Source organism: Cnephaeus nilssonii (assembly GCF_951640355.1).
Source record: "Cnephaeus nilssonii genome assembly, chromosome: 10".
In the NCBI taxonomy this organism is placed as follows: Eukaryota; Metazoa; Chordata; class Mammalia; order Chiroptera; family Vespertilionidae; genus Cnephaeus; species Cnephaeus nilssonii.
In genome coordinates this window covers 86,910,547-86,930,915 of record NC_137081.1, presented here as the reverse complement: position 1 = coordinate 86,930,915, position 20,369 = coordinate 86,910,547, and the positions used below count along the sequence as shown (strand labels likewise).

The following is a 20,369-nucleotide window of genomic DNA, read 5'->3' as shown; positions in this document are numbered from 1 at the left end:
TCATTGTTGGAACACAGGCTAACAAAAAAACATGAAATACAGATATTTACGTTCACATGCTTTATTACAGCACAATTTAACTGGCAAAGGAAAGGAAACAACTAGGTAATTACAACAAATTAAAGAGCTTCTACACTTCCATGTGGGAGAATGGTTGTGGCATAATGTTTGGTAGCAAAAGCTCAGCACTCAATAGCTTACGTTCAGGAAAATCTCAGTTGTATAAAGCAAATGTCCCAAACACGTACACCAGCTTGAAATAAACATCCCTTATTGTGCTGGAGATTATGAGCAGTTGTTGGGGTTTGTTTTTCTTCTCTCCACTTGATTTTCTGCACAGAGAGCACCTGTTACTTTGATGAAGGGCAAAAGTTTTAGAGAACCCACCCCCGCCTGGAGAGCTCACAGCCAGAGACAGAGCCCCTCCCAAGAGGGGCAGCCCTGGGCGTGTTCGTTTGGGTGGGGATAAGGCAGGCTGAGACCCCGCCCCTGGGCAGCTCCTGCCGGCGGTGCTGGGGAGGAGCACACAGTTCCCAGGTTCCACCACACCTCTCACCCCTTGGAGGACTCCGCAGCTCATCCCGCCGTCTGGTGGCCCCACAGAGCCGCCAGCGCTGTCCAGCCCTCCCTGCAGCCTCGTCAGGTTGTCTCTGCTGCCACTCAGTCTCCTCACTTTTAAAAATGGGCCTTGACAGTATCCTCTTTGACCGTCTCCATGGGAATTCAATGAGACAAGAACTGTTTTATTGTTACAAAATATAGCTGAGTTCTTTCTACTCCATTAATAAATACCCAACACAGAAACACACTAAAAATGCATTTCAGATCAATATAATCTAATTTTTCTTAGAGTTACTTACCTTTTTAAAATAGCCTTCATTTCTGTAAAATTAGACACTTCCATGGTTAAATCTCCTAAAATACATCCAACATTTCCCTACTAGTTAAACTACTCACTCAGCGGTATTTACCTTCTTTTCAGACGGCCTGAGGTCCTTGCTGTACCCCAGGGCGGCCCTGGTGAAGAAGGGGACCCACTGCATACTACCATGAGCCCATGTGCCAGGGAAGACAGTGTATTATCCCATTAATTAACTACTATCTGATGAACTGCTACTCACCTGGCAGTGGGCTCCGGTTTCATAGAGGAGAAAATGGAGGCTCAGAGAAGTTAAATAAAATGCTGAAGGGTACCCAGCTCCAAGGCAGTGAAGCTAAACCCAGACGGAGCCCATGGAGCCCGACGCCTGGGCTCCTGGACTGCCCGGCGCCATCGCACCCCCATTCCTGGCGGGGGCCCAGAGGCTCTGGCTGGTAGTGAATGTTACTTGGCTCTGACCTCCCATCTCTATAGTTTGTCGAGCTTTAGACTGTGGTCAGTTAGTTACTTTGGTTTTTGGCGTCCTCTCTAAGGAATTCTTATGTTTTGGTGTTTTTAACCTGTCCTAGTCTGAGAAATTAACTAAGCACGTTTCTTCTGATTGTCTAAAGGCCAGTGGGCTGTAAGTGAGCCTCTGAGAAGTCCTCCCATAGTGAGCCGTGACCCCTGGGGACTTGTTCTTGGTCACCCTGCGGGTCTTTGCCTGCCTTCCAGCTCCCCAGCTGTATTTCTGATCATTGAAGTTGTTTAATTTGTGAACTCTGACCCAAGGAATATTATTATCCAACACAGACCTACATGCATTACAAAGCAAAATGTGAAACTATTACAGTCATTGTTGCTGGCTTCTTCAAGCAGCTTTCCTCCCCCACCCCCACCCCCCTGCTATTTAGAGGCACTGTCTCTGTAAAACTCTGGAATGGCAGGTTCTTGTCTCCATGTCAGAGACAAGGAACACAGACACCTCCATGCACAAATCCAAGGTGCCCACACCTGGCTAGGGGCGTTCTGCACACAGTTCCCTGGAAGTCCACATGGGCATGGCCAGCACGGAAGATTTATCAGCAATTGCGGTGCTTCGTTATAGAACTAAAGAGACTTATGACCACGCTCCCACTGTCAGACAGTCCTCACAGCGATGCTGGCGCTGGCCCGCCCGGCTGGCGCTGGGCAGGCATCTGCGCGGCACAACAAGGACAGACGGACGCACACCTTGTGCTGACAGCTGGAACCGTCCCCGGGGTTGCAGAAGGGAAGGGGGGTTCCCAGCAGTGCGTGGAGGACTGCTGGGTAAACCGCATGGAAATCCCCACACACAGGGAGGCTCAGACGTCAGAAGGGAGAAGTACAGGGTGTCTCCTGGGGCTGCGATTGAACACCAGGGTGACACGTGTAAGGCCCCTTCCTTTCTCTGGGCGTTGGAGAATACCGCTGCATTTAACACAACATTCTTTGGGGGGGGGGGGGGGGGGCAGGCTCCATTAAACCAACCAGTGTGCCGAAATCCAGGGGAGTGTTTCATTGTCTCAGTAAAGTGGATTTCCCACAAACTTCCCCTCTGCCTGGAAGCCCAGACGAAAGTGGTCCAATGAAAGCCCCTGGCCTTTGCCCAGCCATCCTTTTTTCTGCGAATCCTTCCCAAACGTCAGTCGGTGAATTGGGACAGCGCCCCCCACGGGCCCGCAGGCAAGAACGCTCCTGGCCCGAACGCCTAGGCTGCGAGGGGCCGCCCTCGGGGGCAGAGCAGCCAAAATGCACGCGCAGGTCTGTCCGTACTTGGTCACCGTCCCGGCACAGGCCGGGCAGGCCTGCTCACATCTGGGAGCGTTTCCGCCCACAGGGGGCTCTCCGCCGCGGCCCTGCGCCGGCCGGTGCAGGGGACACAGCAGTTAGAAAACCCGGACTCCGCGCAGGAAAGTTGGCGCAGGAAGAGTTCAGAAGTGGGCGGGAGCGCGTTTTTTTAAAAAAGGGTGGAAACCCCACCAGCCAAGTCTGCAGAAAAAGTAAATGAAGTCTGCCTATCTGGGCCGGAGCCCCTCCCCTCGGCCCGCGCACAGGAGTCGACCCAGGGCCGCTTCCTCTGGCGGCGGAGGGTCAGCGCAGGCCCCGCGACCCCGCACCGCTCCGCCGGCCCCTCGGCCCCTGCGCGCCGCGACGGGACCCTCCCCGGCCAGCGCCGATGAGCAGCCTCAACGCCACTTCGCCTGACCCCCCCGGTGAGTACCCGCCGCGGGCAGGGTCCCGCCCAACTCCAGCCGCGGCCCAGGACGCGGGGCACGGCCGTTCCCTGCCGGACTCGGTGGACGAGGTGCCCGCCGGGTTCAGGCCGAACCCCGCGCCGTCCCAAGGCTCGCGGCGCCGGGTCGCACGGAGGAGTTCCCAGTCCCGCGCCCGCAGGGACCCTGCCCCCGCCCCCACCCCCACCCTGGAGGCGGACTCGGAGCTCCCGGACCCTTGCGCGGGCTCTGCGCCTCCGCTCCACCCTGACGCCCGGCAGTGTGCACCCCGCCCCCCCACCCCCACACACACACACCCCGGCGCGCGGGGTCCCGCCTCGAGCCCCGACCTTGGCGCGCGGACTGTGCGCCCCGGGCCTGGAGAGGCCTCCGCACGCCCCGCCATCGCGTCTGCTCGGTTAATTTCTTTGCGTGCTTGTGGGGAAGTATCTGGCGGGAACTTGCCCCTAAAAGAATAAGTAAGTGCCCTCCTCGGAGAAGAGGCGGAGGTTAAGCAGCCCGAAGGAAAGTCACAAGCTGTTGCTAGGCCGCCCAGGCCGGACGTGGGCTCGTTTGGAGAAAACCCGGGCCAGCCCACCATCCCTGTACTTGCTCTCAAGTCCTGTCCGGTTTGGGACGGGACTGAGAGATGGTGAGGGGAGCGCTCGCCTCCACCATGACTTCAGTGGTTTGTCATTTCCCAAGGCCTGTTTCTTTTAGAAACCCGCGCGTTTTGTTGCTGACAGGAAATCATACACCCTGCGATTCACTGGGAGGCTGTTCAGAAACATTTCTGGGCTGTGCAATAAAAACTAAACGTGTATTTATAAAAAGAATGAATGTGTATCCCTCTTACCCCAACCCTGGCCAAGTCATTAGAAACTGTGAGGGAATAAACATTCTGAGTCTATAATGTAATCATGTCAGGTCATTGATATGGTAACGATACGGGTATTGGTGGATATTGGTGACACCCGCTCGTTTTACGTCTCTAAAACCCAGGTGCCTGTGAAGGCTTAGGGGCCAGCCCAGGTGGGTGTGTGGCCAGGTCTGTGTCTGTGTACTGTGGCCTCTGTGTGCACGTGGCTGGCTCAGCTGGGTCCCGGCATGCACAGAGTGGGGTCACAGTGGGAGCCTGGGTGCCTGTATTAGCATCATGTGTGCCACTTCGTAGCCAAGGACAGACCCGAGGCAAGCCACCTTCTTAGCAACAGTTTTATCATCTGCAAAATGGGAACATAAAATATTCCTCATTGGGTTGTGAGAATTCAGTGTGTGTCAGTGGCTCAGCACAGAGACCGGGGCATACGAAGTGTGAGATAAATGTCAGGCATCTTTGTTCCTGTTGAGACTGTGGATCTGTTAGTTCGTGTGTGTCAGCATGTTTATGTGTCTTAGAGTGTGTGAGCGTCAAGAAAGACACTACTGAGCTCGTGGGGGGGGGCGGGGGCGCGCTAGGATTTAGGGGACAGAACAACTGTAATCATCCCGGTCAGGTGCTGCGGAAGTGCAGACCCGAGGACAGACAGGCCCTGTCGGCAGAGGCCAGGCTGGCCGGCCCCAGAGCTCAGCCCGGCCCCGCCCCCAGCAGTTTTCTGGAATTCAAGTTTCAGACCTTGACCAATGGCTGCAAACACCGCCCTTCTGGAACGGAGGGGGATGCAGCCCCTACTTGCACACCATTCCAGATTTCCCTCAGGACTTGTCTTCTGGCAGGCTGTCTGCTGTGGGAGAACCCTGGGGCCCTGTTTCTTGCTGCTACTCGGGCAGGATGTCTCAGTTTACATCACTATTCCTCAGAACTGGAGGCTAGAATGGAGAGGACCCGCTACCCCCTCGCACCCCCGCACCCCGCCCCTCAGGCCATGCCTGCCCTACCCAGCTGGGCTCCCAGCAGCTCAGAGGCCACAGTATTGCACATGAGTTCTGTGCGGAACTCCATTGCCTTGCCCTTGGATGAAAGAGGTCAATGCTCAGTAAGGAGATGGCCAGGTTTGGCAGCCCGTGGAGAATGTGCTGCCTCAGACAGAGCAGAAAGGACCGCAGCTAGTGCCAAATGGAATTCCATCTCAGCCATTGCTCTACCCCTCCAGGCATCGGTAGAGTAGGGTCACCTGGCATTGTAGGGTCACCTGGCATTGGCACGGTCAGCACCTGGGCCTCTCCAAGGGCGCCATGTCTGGGCAGTTATTTGGGGCTGCAGCGGCCCCGGGAAACAGGTGTGTGGGAGCGAGCACTCCGGGTTTGCAGTGGGAGCACATCAGCCCATCTGCAGTGAGCAGGAAGGCGAGGCCCCTCACCCGACCAGCGGGGAAGGCTGGCAAATCAAGGCTCTTTGCCTCTTTGGGTGGCAAATGCCACTCTGAGGCCCCAGCCGAAAGCCCTTCTAGAAACTGAGCAGACCCCATGGGCCAGCAAGCACAAGCTAAAAGCAAAACAAATCTGAACAATGAATGAGGAGAGAATGCTGGGGAAAAGGACAGCTCTGCCCACCTCCAGGCAGTCACTTCATTGCTTTATCGGAATCCAGGGACCACTGCATGTGTATACAATTACTTTTTATTCTGCAAAATGAAACTTACTCTATGTGTTCTGCTTCATCTTGGGTTTTTTCTTAAGAATCGATGTTAACGATTACACCGGTTCCTCCTCAAATGCACATTGGGGTTGTGTACAGTCTTTGATTGACTTTTTTCTAACCAGACACAGTTCTGCCATTCAATTTGTAAGTAGAGTTGACATGCATGTGTTTGCATACTTTCAGGATAAATTCCCCCAGAATTTAATTTCTGGGACAAAGAGTATGTAGCTTTTAAATGTTAATAGATACGGAAAATTGCCCTCCAAAAGATCACATGATTACGAACACCACCAGTAGCCAACGAAAGTTGTCGTGACAGGTGAGGCTGGGCAGGGTTTTGTGCCCCTAGAGGACAGTGTATTTCTTTTTCAGGGAAAGTACCTCTTTATGACCTTTGCCCGTTGCCTGTCAGGTTCCTGCCCCCTATGGGAAATGCCCCCAGAAGTTAATGACGTGTCCTCCCTCCCGTGGCGAGCTGGTGGTAGAGCCGGGGCCCGGGTTCCACACATGCTGTGGAGGCACCTGGGTTGACCCCACCTCCAGCCCTCACTGGCTTTGGGGAGGTCCAAAATGCCTCAGAGCCTCAGTTTCCTCGTCTGTACATGGGAGCAGTAACAGCCTCTTCACAGGAATCACGTGATGGACAGGGAATAAAGCTTGGCCCCACGCCCAGGAGCAGTGGTGTCTGTGGCTGTTGTTGGCTGACGTTATCAGCACAAACCCTGCCTGCAGGTGCTGGTAATCACCGCCTGGCTGCAGATGGCTGCTGTTTTGTTTTTGATAATGTAACAACGACAACAGCAGCACCTACATGCCAAGTCCTGTGGTGGGCCTTGCCCGGGTCACCCCCACAGCCTGCTCTCACCAGCCTTTTCTTACCTGTTTCTCTCGAGGCTCAGGGGTAAGGGCTCCCAAGAACGGAGGCCTCAGCCAGGCTGGGGACACCAGAGCTACAGAGGCCAACCTGAGGGGGCATGAGGGTACATGTGGGCCTGCTGTCCCTGTCCCTGCTGCCCTCCACCTGGGAGCTGTGCCCGGGGCATCACTGCTTAGCTTTGCACCCAGGGAGACTGTGTGGCACAGGCACTCAGAGCCTGCCAGGCAGCCATGGCTCTGCATCCAGGCCTGTGGTCCAGCCTCGGCTCACCACTGCCCGCCAGGCTCCCTGTCCTGTGGTCAGGCCTGAGCCACACGGGGCCAGCTGCTCTCCACCCTGCCGTGCGCAGCCAGCTCAGGCTTCCCCGAGCCTCCTCCATGGCCCTCCTCGTGTCTAGGCCACCTGCCTCCAGAGCTGCATCCTCACAACTGTCTGCTTCAGCCCCACCCGATTCTCTGGGTCCTTCCCCAAGCCCCACCCCCCATCCCCGAACACAGGCACCACCTGCCTGGCTCACAGCTGCTTGTCACTTTAGGCCTAGTTAATGCCCTCCACCTCCCACGCCCTCCCAACACAGAAACCCCACCAGGGCCCTGGGGACCCTTTTCAGCCCCGACAGACTCCGGGCCTGCCCGCCTCCCAGGGTTCTGCCCTCCCCAGGGTCTCCATGACTCACCTGCGCCGAGTGGGCCTGGCACGGGCTGGTGCTCAGAGAGTGACGTGGAAGTGAATGGAGTGTCCGTTCCACGTGCCAAGGTGCCTTTTAGAAGCCGGACACTTGATAGTTCCTAGTTCAGGACTCGGCATATCTAGGGAGTTCATGAATAATAAATTGAGATGCACAGAAAGTCAGACCAGAGCAGATTCTACAACATGCAGACGGGCCCCACCTGAGCATTCACTCCCAAAGCCGCCCTCAGAGGGCCCACACTCACCGGGGTTAATGCTCTGTTGTCACCGTCTTGAAATTCTTAAGTTTGGAAAGGGGTCCCACATTTTCATTTTGCACTGGGCCCCAGAAATTCTAGCTTTTCTTCATTGGGTAAATGGGTAATAACCATTTCTGCCTCAGGGTGTGTCTGAGGACTGAAGGAAGGAAAGAAGGGGAGGAAGTTAGTTCCAACTTGTATAGACAAAGCCTGATCTACACAGAGAGCCATGTGGGTCCTGGATTCACTGAATCCCCTTCCGCTCAGGGAAGGACCCTGTCGCTCAGTGGCCTGTGTGATGAGAGCTCCTTAGGTTCAGCCCAGGACCTTCCCGTCCAGGCGCCCTGTCCCTGCACACGGAGAGCCTTCCCGTCCAGGGGCCCTGTCCCTGCACACGGGGATCCTTCCCGTCCAGGCGCCCTGTCCCTGCACACGGGAGCCTTCCTGTCCAGGGCCCTGTCCCTGCACACGGGAGCCTTCCCATCCAGGCGCCCTGTCCCTGCACACGGGGAGCCTTCCCGTCCAGGCGCCCTGTCCCTGCACACGGGGAGCCTTCCCGTCCAGGCGCCCTGTCCCTGCAAACGGGAGCCTTCCCGTCCAGGGGCCCTGTCCCTGCACACGGGGAGCCTTCCCGTCCAGGCGTCCTGTCCCTGCACACGGGAGCCTTCCCGTCCAGGGGCCCTGTCCCTGCACACGGGGATCCTTCCCGTCCAGGGGCCCTGTCCCTGCACACGGGAGCCTTCCTGTCCAGGCGCCCTGTCCCTGCACACGGGAGCCTTCCCATCCAGGCGCCCTGTCCCTGCACACGGGAGCCTTCCCGTCCAGGGCCCTGTCCCTGCACACGGGAGCCTTCCCGTCCAGGCGCCCTGTCCCTGCACACGGGGGCCTTCCCGTCCAGGCGCCCTGTCCCTGCACACAGGGGCCTTCCCGTCCAGGCGCCCTGTCCCTGCACACGGGAGCCTTCCCGTCCAGGGCCCTGTCCCTGCACACGGGAGCCTTCCCGTCCAGGGCCCTGTCCCTGCACACAGGAGCCACCGTCCACCGCCCGCAGTCGCTCCCCCTTCCTGTCTCTCCCACTTAGCGCTTTCCTTCCCCTTGGGGCTCCATTGACGGCTCACAGCGGGGACGCTCAGGGCCGTCATAGCGGCCTCTCCCAGAAGCGCTTCCTCTCCCCTCCACAGCCGCACCTGCCTGAGCTCCCAGGGCGGCCGGGCTGCCTGGCCAGGTCCTGGGACTGCCTGTCACCCTTTAAGTTCCCATTTTAGTGAATTAGTTTTAGTTGTGGCTGGAAACCTGGAGTAGTCCATTTTTTATTTCCTTTAATTTCACAATCTCTTTTTCCCACTTTTCTACAAATTCTGTAAAGTGTCCTGACCCACTCTCCTCTGATGGCGACTCTCCTGACTCAAAGCTTCATTTCAAATAAGTTATCTCACTTCACCCTGAACAGCCCCACGGGAGGCATTCTTATCTCCATTCCGCACGTGATGACTGAAATGAGCGGCGATGTGGTTGCTGGGAGCCAAGGCCGGGCGACCGGGAGCAGCTCACAGAGGCAGGTTTCCAGGGAGGGCTCAGCCCCGCTCCGCCCGCACGCCAGGCGCCTTGCTAGGGCCTACGGTGCTGTTAGAGACCCACAAAAATATGTCTTTCCTTTAAACTCGAAAAGGAAAAAGTGAACTTTTAGGACTAAACATACATTTTTATACCAATGCCACTGTAAGAAACAACTTAATAATTGGGGAGAGAAGGGACCGGTGAAGGCAAAGCACCCAGGCTGATGAAGGTCACACTTGCGGCCCATCAAGGCCAAAGAGCTTGATGCCTGTTGGTCCCCAGACTGTCGCTCTCCCACCGGACCCTGCCTGCTCCCCGGGCTCCGCTGCCTCCGCGGGCTGCCCCTCCTCCAGCCCTCACACTCCTTCCCGGCAGGCCTGCTCACACTCCTTCCCCAGCAGGCCTGCTCACACTCCTTCCCTGGCAGGCCTGCTCACACTCCTTCCCCGGCAGGCCTGCTCACACTCCTTCCCCGGCAGGCCTGCTCACACTCCTTCCCCGGCAGGCCTGCTCACACTCCTTCCCCGGCAGGCCTGCTCACACTCCTTCCCCGGCAGGCCTGCTCACACTCCTTCCCCGGCAGGCCTGCTCACACTCCTTCCCAGGCAGGCCTGCTCACACTCCTTCCCAGGCAGGCCTGCTCACACTCCTTCCCCGGCAGGCCTGCTCACACTCCTTCCCGGCAGGCCTGCTCACACTCCTTCCCAGGCAGGCCTGCTCACACTCCTTCCCTGGCAGGCCTGCTCACACTCCTTCCCGGCAGGCCTGCTCACACTCCTTCCCTGGCAGGTCTGCTTACACTCCTTCCCAGGCAGGCCTGCTCACACTCCTTCCCTGGCAGGCCTGCTCACACTCCTTCCCGGCAGGCCTGCTCACACTCCTTCCCAGGCAGGCCTGCTCACACTCCTTCCCTGGCAGGCCTGCTCACACTCCTTCCCGGCAGGCCTGCTCACACTCCTTCCCTGGCAGGCCTGCTCACACTCCTTCCCGGCAGGCCTGCTCACACTCCTTCCCTGGCAGGCCTGCTCACACTCCTTCCCAGGCAGGCCTGCTCACACTCCTTCCCGGCAGGCCTGCTCACTCTCCTTCCCAGGCAGTCCTGCTCACACTCCTTCCCAGGCAGTCCTGCTCACACTCCTTCCCTGGCAGGCCTGCTCACACTCCTTCCCGGCAGGCCTGCTCACACTCCTTCCCAGGCAGGCCTGCTCACACTCCTTCCCTGGCAGGCCTGCTCACACTCCTTCCCGGCAGGCCTGCTCACACTCCTTCCCTGGCAGGTCTGCTTACACTCCTTCCCAGGCAGGCCTGCTCACACTCCTTCCCAGGCAGGCCTGCTCACACTCCTTCCCGGCAGGCCTGCTCACTCTCCTTCCCTGGCAGGCCTGCTCACACTCCTTCCCCGGCAGGCCTGCTCACACTCCTTCCCCGGCAGGCCTGCTCACACTCCTTCCCAGGCAGCCTGCTCACACTCCTTCCCAGGCAGTCCTGCTCACACTCCTTCCCCGGCAGGCCTGCTCACACTCCTTCCCCGGCAGGCCTGCTCACACTCCTTCCCGGCAGGCCTGCTCACACTCCTTCCCAGGCAGGCCTGCTCACACTCCTTCCCCGGCAGGCCTGCTCACACTCCTTCCCGGCAGGCCTGCTCACACTCCTTCCCAGGCAGGCCTGCTCACACTCCTTCCCTGGCAGGCCTGCTCACACTCCTTCCCGGCAGGCCTGCTCACACTCCTTCCCTGGCAGGTCTGCTTACACTCCTTCCCAGGCAGGCCTGCTCACACTCCTTCCCTGGCAGGCCTGCTCACACTCCTTCCCGGCAGGCCTGCTCACACTCCTTCCCAGGCAGGCCTGCTCACACTCCTTCCCTGGCAGGCCTGCTCACACTCCTTCCCGGCAGGCCTGCTCACACTCCTTCCCTGGCAGGCCTGCTCACACTCCTTCCCGGCAGGCCTGCTCACACTCCTTCCCTGGCAGGCCTGCTCACACTCCTTCCCAGGCAGGCCTGCTCACACTCCTTCCCGGCAGGCCTGCTCACTCTCCTTCCCAGGCAGTCCTGCTCACACTCCTTCCCAGGCAGTCCTGCTCACACTCCTTCCCTGGCAGGCCTGCTCACACTCCTTCCCGGCAGGCCTGCTCACACTCCTTCCCAGGCAGGCCTGCTCACACTCCTTCCCTGGCAGGCCTGCTCACACTCCTTCCCGGCAGGCCTGCTCACACTCCTTCCCTGGCAGGTCTGCTTACACTCCTTCCCAGGCAGGCCTGCTCACACTCCTTCCCAGGCAGGCCTGCTCACACTCCTTCCCGGCAGGCCTGCTCACTCTCCTTCCCTGGCAGGCCTGCTCACACTCCTTCCCCGGCAGGCCTGCTCACACTCCTTCCCCGGCAGGCCTGCTCACACTCCTTCCCAGGCAGCCTGCTCACACTCCTTCCCAGGCAGTCCTGCTCACACTCCTTCCCCGGCAGGCCTGCTCACACTCCTTCCCCGGCAGGCCTGCTCACACTCCTTCCCCGGCAGGCCTGCTCACACTCCTTCCCGGCAGGCCTGCTCACACTCCTTCCCAGGCAGTCCTGCTCACACTCCTTCCCCGGCAGGCCTGCTCACACTCCTTCCCAGGCAGTCCTGCTCACTCTCCTTCCCCGGCAGGCCTGCTCACACTCCTTCCCCGGCAGGCCTGCTCACACTCCTTCCCCGGCAGTCCTGCTCACACTCCTTCCCTGGCAGGCCTGCTTACACTCCTTCCCTGGCAGGCCTGCCCAGTGCGTGTGACCCCTGGGCTGGCCAGATGTGGCGGCTGCTCTTGTTCCTGCCTCTCCTGCCCTAGAAAGAGTCACGGAGTCAAAGTAAATGCTCAAGGACACCCAGGACTCTCTCTCTGCCTCTGCCTCTGTCCCTATCTCTACCTCCGTTTCTCTCTCTGTCTTTATCTCTGTCTCTTTCTTTCTCTTACTCTCTTGGCTTTTTAAGGTAGGAAATTAGTCTGCTCATCAATTAAAAGTTTAAAAACAAGTTTTCTTTGCCGGTGTCATTACTATGGAAGCGATTCATGTTCCTTGTAGAAAGACGCATACGAGACAAGGGGAAGCATGAAGGAAGATGCTTTCCAGAGCAGGGTGATTTCGGGTACTCAGGTGAGGGCGTGGAGACCATTCAGAGGGAGGCCTGGGCAGAGATAGAGACGGGGCCTCAGTGGAAAGAGGCCCCGCTGAGGGCGCCGAGGGGAGCCGGGCGGAGCCTGCTGGAGCGGCACTGGTCGCTCTGGATTGGGGTGCAGGCCGTGGTGTGGGTCTTCGCCCAGGCGCCGGGGCAGGCTGGTGAGCAGTGTGGGGCTACTCCACACCCACGGGGCTGCACATGGGACAGGGATGCGATACTGTTAACGCCAGTGGCAATGCTGAAACTGACGTTCAAAGAGTCATTTCCCAGGGCCTCGCTGCACCCCTGGCACTGTCAGCCCTGAGCTGTCCCTCCACCTCCGGGACATGGCACACCATGACGGGGAGGGGGGGGCTGGCCATGACCCCGGCCCTCTGCCCAGCTCCATGCAGCCCCGAGGTCACTCTCTGGCCTCAGAAGAAACAACCCTTCTTTGTTCCCCCGCCTCTGCCACTTGTGCTGGTTCTGCCTCCGCCAGCCCCACCTGTTGGCCTCGCAGCTGCCATTGAGATGCTCATAGAGGCCCGGGGCCGCTGTGCCTGCGGGTCCTGCCCGCTGAGGCCAACCCCCACGCAGTTCCTCTCCGCTGGGCAGGCGGTGGGTAGCCGCCCCTCAGGGGCACACAGGGCACCAGCAGGGAATAATGCCCCTCAGTTCGGGGCCGCCTCCACAGAGCCGCCCTGGAAGCTCTGTCTGTTGTTGAGATCTCCCACGCGGGGCCTGGGACTGGAGGCGCGTTACACTTCGCCGGCACTTTCAAGTCGGTTTCCTGCCTCCATTCAAGAGCTACCCGCCTCTGACAGGGAAATGAAGTGAAGCTCAGACAAGTAACTTGACGTGTGAGAGTCACACAGCCAGGCGTAGGAGGTGGGCAAGACTGGACGGGGGCTCTGGTAACCTTGGGTGCACTGTTTGTGCCACAGAAACTCAGTCATCAGGCTGTCAGTGGGGTTCAGGATGGAATGACGCTGAGGATGCTGGGACTGCCTGTCACCAAAGAGAAGAAACTGTGACATTAACCCTACGTTACCCGTACCTCTCTGCCCTACACACACCCACACACATGTGCACAGGCATTCACACATACAGGCACAGACACATACTCATACACACATGCACACAGGCACTCGCCTTACACACATGCACGCACATACAGGCATGGACACACACATGCATGCAAGGCACTCACACACACATGTGCACACACATGCACAGACACATGCACGTGCATGCACGCACACGTACACATATGGACACATACATGCATGTGCACCGACACACACACTGACACCCATACACACACGTGTGTGTGAACACATGCACAGGCACATACATACGCACCAACACACATGTGCACATACATGCAGATACGGACATACACATGTGCACATGCACACACACATATATACAGGCATGGATACATGCACACATGTGCAAGGCACTCACACATACACACATGTGCACACACATACAGACACACGTGCACACATACAGACATGGACACATACATACAGGCATGGGCACATACATGCACACAGGCACTCACATACACACACATGCACACATGCACACACACACACACACGGGAATGCACACCCATATGCCCCTTACCACTTCCTTGCATTTCTCAGTGACAGACTGTGAGCCCAGGTTCAAGGCAGAGCAGCGCTCTCTTAGGAGTCTAGTTTGCTCTGGAGCACAGCAGGCAGGTCTATGGGGCCTACTGACCGCCCCCCCCCCCGCCCTCGCCGCCCCCCGCCCCCCAGAGGCAATGGAAGCAATGGAGGGACTGCTGCCTGCAGCGTCATTGGCCTTAGGTGTGCTTTTCAGCTTCTCTCTGCACCATCTCATTTCCCAGGCACCACCCGTCTCTACCTCATTCCGGGGTGTCCGCAGTGTGCCCGGCTGTCGGCGCTGCGTTCTCAAAGCCCCTCTGTCTGATCTCACCTGAGCCAGACCCCACAGCCGCGTGGCAGACAGGGGCACGCACACAGGTTGGGGGGTTCAGCGAGGTAGTTTGGGTTATTTTAGGGTGGGGCTCAGCATTGCCTCTCCCTTCCATTCCCTCCTTGAACCCACCCCAAGTCTATTCGCGAAGACCGTGATCTGTTAGTGAGGCTGTTACTCAGTCGGCCTTCCCTCCGGCAGGGAACCTTGCAGCACGACCGGCTGCCAGGAGTTAAATTCTGGGGCACTTTCCAGATTTGACCCTATGCACACCCCTCTTCTCTCCCAGCCCATCACACGACAGGGGTCCTTTCGTAAGTCCCAAGTTTCCATGACCCCTTGGGTAGCAGGTGACACAAGCCAGGAGCCCGCAGCTCTCCGTGCACTTCTGGGGAACCCAGTGCAGAGGGCCGCCTTCGACCCCACATCCAGGCTGGTGCCTTTGAGTGTGACCAGTGAGTGCCTCCTGTGAGCAGGGCGACCCCACATCCAGGCTGGTGCCTTTGAGTGCGACCCAGTGAGTGCCTCCTGTGAGCAGGGCGACCCCACATCCAGGCTGGTGCCTTTGAGTGTGACCAGTGAGTGCCTCCTGTGAGCAGGGCGACCCCACATCCAGGCTGGTGCCTTTGAGTGTGACCAGTGAGTGCCTCCTGTGAGCAGGGCGACCCCACATCCAGGCTGGTGCCTTTGAGTGTGACCAGTGAGTGCCTCCTGTGAGCAGGGCGACCCCACATCCAGGCTGGTGCCTTTGAGTGTGACCAGTGAGTGCCTCCTGTGAGCAGGGCTGCGGAGGAGACGGGGGCACAGGCTGTGCCTTCACAGGGTCTGCGGCCTCATGGGGGCGGGAGCAAAACCAGGAACAGCAGAGGCGAAGGGGTGCAAACACCATTCACAGCCACTTGGTCCTCCGGGCCAGTGGCCACACCTGGCTCGTCCCCTCAGGAATGAAGGCACCTCCAGAAGAATGGCTTCCCTCCTGGGGTCCCCACTCCACCAAAATGGTGTCACAGCTACAGATTTCCACTGCAGTGATTTTAATCAGAAATGACATTTCTACTAAATAAGTTCTCGGATAAAGTCTGAAAATACAGGCGACAGAAGCCCCTCTGACGTGGCTGCGTGGGAGCGAGCGGCCTGGTGACCGCACTCCCAGGGCCCCGTCCTGGCTCCCCTCCCGTCACCTCTGGACACGGGCTTTCACGGCACCGTGTTTGCGAGCTCCTGCCGGGCGCCTTCTGGTTGGCTGCCCGAGGCCCCGTCGCTCTGTTCTGCTGCCCGAGATGGTGCTCTGGGGCTTGGACCTCAAGGACCCTCCGCACTGGACATTCCATCCTGTGAGGCCACCGCGTGCTCTCTCACTGGGTGAAGCGTGTGCCGTAGCCAGCTCGCAGTGTGCACCCCGCTGTCCATCTTTAGCAGCTAATCCCATGAGGAAAGCTCTTACCAAACTTCGGGAACCCTAAGGCTCCAGGAAGGCAACCTGAGAAGTTGGAAAGGAAACTGGATGGAAAATTTTACCATGAAACCATCTCCCCACACATGCTTACTATCCACCATGAACCGCCCTGGCCCGTCAGTGGACACGTGGAGTGTTACAGTGTGCCCCCCGTCCTCTGTCCTGGGGGTGGAGGAGGAGACAGCGAACCGCAGGACCCCTGCCCTCGAAGCGTCGCTGGGCTCTTGGGCACCAAGGCGCACACCATGGCAGGGATCAAAGCATCCAGTCCTCCAGGTGGGAAATTTCCTAGCGAATGATTTCAGCTTCCAGATCGAAATGCCCGAGTCGTGTGATTGTTCACTGAAAGAGCTAAAGAGATATCCACACGTTTAAAGAACAAGTTCAGATAATGTAACCCCCAAATATAAACTGAGACCTACTGCTAGCTGGTACTGATGGCTAGTATTAAATGGTGGTGGGTTTCTCCTCAGCTCGATGGACTTTTCTCTTGTTGGGCGGAGATTCTGTGCTGAAGGAGCAGACAGTGATCAGGGCTGCTGTGGAGAATGGCCTAACACCAGGGAATGACTAAGTAGAGCAAGTGGCAAGGATGTAAAAATAGGACGAACTGTGGGCATGCACGGGTGCCCGCTATGGTTGGGGCTGGGCTGGCCTGTCACAGGTGCCAGGAAATGTGAGCTGAGCAGGCCCTGGCCGCCAGCCATCCCTGCCCTGTCCCTGTCCCTGTGAGCGGGTCTGCAGGCCACGCCTCTGCCTCAAGACACAGGATTCGATTGTGAATGGCAGGGCTGTGACTTGAGCCCAAGTGGTCAACCCCTTGGCCATCTCTTAGCCCTGCACACCCACCTTTCACGTGGGCAGGAAATGGGGAGTGGGCAGGAAATGGGGAGTGGGCAGGAAATGGGGAGTGGGCAGGAATTGGGGAGTGGGCAGGAAATGGGGAGTGGGCAGGAATTGGGGAGTGGGCAGGAAATGGGGAGTGGGCAGGAATTGGGGAGTGGGCAGGAATTGGGGAGTGGGCAGGAAATGGGGAGTGGGCAGGAATTGGGGAGTGGGCAGGAATTGGGGAGTGGGCAGGAATTGGGGAGTGGGCAGGAAATGGGGAGTGGGCAGGAATTGGGGAGTGGGCAGGAATTGGGGAGTGGGCAGGAAATGGGGAGTGGGCAGGAATTGGGGAGTGGGCAGGAATTGGGGAGTGGGCAGGAATTGGGGAGTGGGCAGGAATTGGGGAGTGGGCAGGAAATGGGGAGTGGGCAGGAATTGGGGAGTGGGCAGGAATTGGGGAGTGGGCAGGAATTGGGGAGTGGGCAGGAAATGGGGAGTGAGCAGGAATTGGGGAGTTTCAGCATGGAGCAATCTCCTTTCACCGGAGGAGTAAGAGAACATTGGCTCAATGGGCATTTTAACTCCTTCCATTCACACCAGGCTTTGGGGATCACCCCCAGGCCATCGCCTGTTAAGAATAGTGGAGCTTCTGAAAGACCTTCTAGAACATGTTATTTTAAAGCAACTCATTTTCGTGAAAAGGTGTTGGTCGCTCACTGAGAAAACAAACAATGCTGAGACAGTCCAAGCTCGTCCTTAAGACATTGCCGTCCAAGGCAGATGAGACCCGTGGTTTCCTGCAGAGTCCAGGGCGCTCCTGGGCCACTCATTTGCTCTCTGCCCCCACCTCTTCACTGTCTTCCCCCGCCCCATCCCCCATATCTTGCCCTCCTTGCCCCTTGGCTGGGGGCACAGAGGGTTACTCTCTGACCTCTCAATGCCCTGCCTCCTGCCTCTGGGTCCTCGGCGCTCTTTGAGCTCCCAGTGGGGCCGACCCCACGGATTAATGAGCAGAGGGTGGTGTTCGCCTTGGCCTTAGTTCCTGGTGTGTTTTCTGAGCCAACAGCCTCCATCGGGCTCCATCCTGCTGCAAAAGCACTGCCCGGATCCCCTCCAGCCTCCCGGGGCCAGACCCAGGCTGTGGCCACTTGGATTGGCCACTTGTCCTCTTCTGGGACTTGACGGCCTGGAGCTCGGGATTTCCTGGGCAGTCCCTCTGTGACAGGGCCACACCCATCAGTGGGGTTGGCTGAGACGTCCCAGGGGCTGGGGCCACAGGCCGCACCAGCACAGATGGCCTGGACATTGCACAGGCTTTAGGTCAGAGGCAGACTCACCCGGGCCGCCTTGCCAGCTGCTGTGTCAGCTCCAGCACTAACCAGTGAGGGTGGCCTCGGGATTGACTTCACCCACGTTGGCCTCCACGACCCTGGGGTCCTCACAGCCTCATGGGGGTTCAGACTGCAGTGGGCCCAGGTGCAGCTGGACTCTAACCCGTAGCAGGTGGGCGCGGACATGGACAGTTCCTGTGTTCTAACGTCACGTGGGTTGAAAGTGCAGGTTTCGGGTATGACAGACCTGTGTTCAAGGTGCACATAAGCCACTGGGTAGTCCCGAGCTTCTGGCCCTTACATGCGAAGGTGCAGGTCAGGGCTGGGGAACCTCTGGCCCGAGGGCCATATAAGGCCCTTGAAATAATTTGGTCTGGCCCTGCCAAGGCATAAGGCAGGCGTCCTCAAACTACGGCCCGCGGGCCACATGTGGGTGTTTTTGCCGTTTTGTTTTTTTACTTCAAAATAAGATATGTGCAGTGTGCATAGGAATTTGTTCATAGTTTTTTTTTAAACTATAGTCTGGCCCTCCAACAGTCTGAGGGACAGTGAACTGGCCCCCTGTTTAAAAAGTTTGAGGACCCCTGGCATAAGGGGTGAGTTAATTAACTGTTTGGCCAAATATATCAGGCTAATTTTTAAGTTGATAATTTGTATGGCCTTTGAATGATGTTATAAATATCCAAATGGCCCTTGGCAGGAAAAAGGTTCCCACCCCTGGTGTAGGTGAAGGCCCAGGCCTCGCTGGGGCAAGCACTCAGCAAATGTTAGCCTGAGAGGAGAGAGACCCACTTACACAGAGACTTACATGGGGGCCTGCAACTAAGGCCCACAGGCCGAATTCAGCCTGCAACCTCCTTTTATAAATAAAGTTTTATTGGACACAGTTGCACCCATTGTTTATGTGTCTATGACTGCTTTCATGTAAGAAAGGCAGAGTTGTCACAAAGAACTTATATGCCACCACGCATAAACTGTTTACTATGTGCCCTTTATGAAAAACGTTTCTGACTGCCCTAGCCAGTTTGCTCAGTGGTTAGAGTGACGGCCTGCAGACTGTAGTGTCGCAGGTTTGATTCCGGTCAAGGGCACGTACCTCAGTTGCAGGCTTAATCCCCAGTCCTAGGTTGCAGGAGGCAACCAATCGATGTGTCTCTCTCACATCAATGTTTCTCTCTGTCTCTCCCTCTCCCTTCCACTCTCCCTAAAAATCAATGGAAAAAATACCCTCCAGTGAGGATTAACAACAAAAAAAAGTTTGCCAACTTCTGACTTAAACCAACAGGAGAATTCTCATGGTTCCACTTCTAGGCCTGAGCCCACCAGGCCCCATGGCACCTCTCTTTGGGAACACCATGGCTTCATGGATGGACAAGAAGCCATGGGAAAGACCCGCCGCCGAGGTCAGGGAGGCCCACTTGGGTCCGGCCGGGCACAGGTGATGCGCCTTGGTTCCCGTGATTTGATCTTCCCAGGCGGCCAAAGGGGAGGGTCCTCCTTGTAGTCTCTCTCTTGACCTCCTGTCACTGCCTCTGCAATACAGGCACTTGGGGCCCCATGTGACCAGCAGAGAGCCCTCACCTCAGCCGGGCAGGGTGGGAATAGCCCCTCATGGGACAGGCTCTCCCTGGCCTTCAGCTAGAGAGCCAGCCTGCTCACCGTGCCTTCAAAGAGCCGGGCCTCTCACCCAGGGTCCAGGCAAGGGGATATCCTATACCACGTGGCGCTGTCAGGCCAGGGCACCGCACCTAACCACTGGGCCCTCCCCCCTCTTCTCGGGTTTGGAGATGGAGACTCGCGGGAAGAAGTGTGTCCGATTTGACCAGTTATAAAATGGTGGGCCCTGAGTCCGACCCTGGTGTATCTGCATCTGTGCCCCGTCCTTTGCCTCTGCCCCTGGCACCAGCAAGCTAGTGGCCCAGGAGTCACAGCCCATGCACATCTATTGAGCACCAACTGCGTGCCAGTCCTGGTTGAGGTCCCGAAGGGGAGCTCCCGTTCTGGTGGGAGGGACAGGTGGACACAAGAGATGTGGGTGTAATGCGCACTTGTCAGCTGGTGCTAATCAAGCAAGGAAGGGAGACAGAGGAGGCCACGGGGGGCGAGGGGTCTCATTTTCAGAGCATGGCCACAGAAGTCTCCATTCGGGGAGGTGATGTTTTAGAAAAGCCGGAAGGAAGCCAGGAGCCAACACGGGGCTCTCTGAGAGAAGACATGGGAGCAGAGAGCACAGCCAGCGCACAGGCCCTGAGTCAGGAGGAGGCCGTGTGGCGGGGGACCCGGGGGAAAGAGGAAACCAGGAGATGAAGTCAGACAGGTGAGGTGGCAGAGAGCTCGTTCAGCTGCTGGAGCTGCTGGGCTTCCATCCTCCTCCTGCGCTGTGGGTCCTCCACGCCCCTGTCCATGACCTCTGGGAGGCTCGTGACCCCGAGAGAGGAGCCCCTCAGCATCTGAGCTGACTCTAGCGAGGGGCTGCGAGCTGGGCCCTGGGCCAGCCTTGTGGTGGGAGCGGAGGGGGAGGAAGAGATGGTGGAGGACTCCTGAGGCGTGCCTGAGAGATGCCTTAGCCGTGGGTATGGACACACACACACACACACACACACACACACACACACA

General features: G+C 58.0%; 1 protein-coding gene across 1 annotated transcript in view; it reads left to right on the top strand.

Moving 5' to 3' along the window:
* Positions 1–2,559: 2,559 nt before the first annotated feature.
* Positions 2,560–20,369, top strand: part of GYPC (glycophorin C (Gerbich blood group)) — a 40,734-nt gene continuing 22,924 nt past the window's right edge. The window contains exon 1 of the mRNA XM_079782714.1: positions 2,560–3,096. Coding sequence (XP_079638840.1) covers positions 3,060–3,096 — 37 coding nt within the window. The 5' untranslated portion in view covers positions 2,560–3,059. The remainder of the gene's footprint in view (positions 3,097–20,369) is intronic.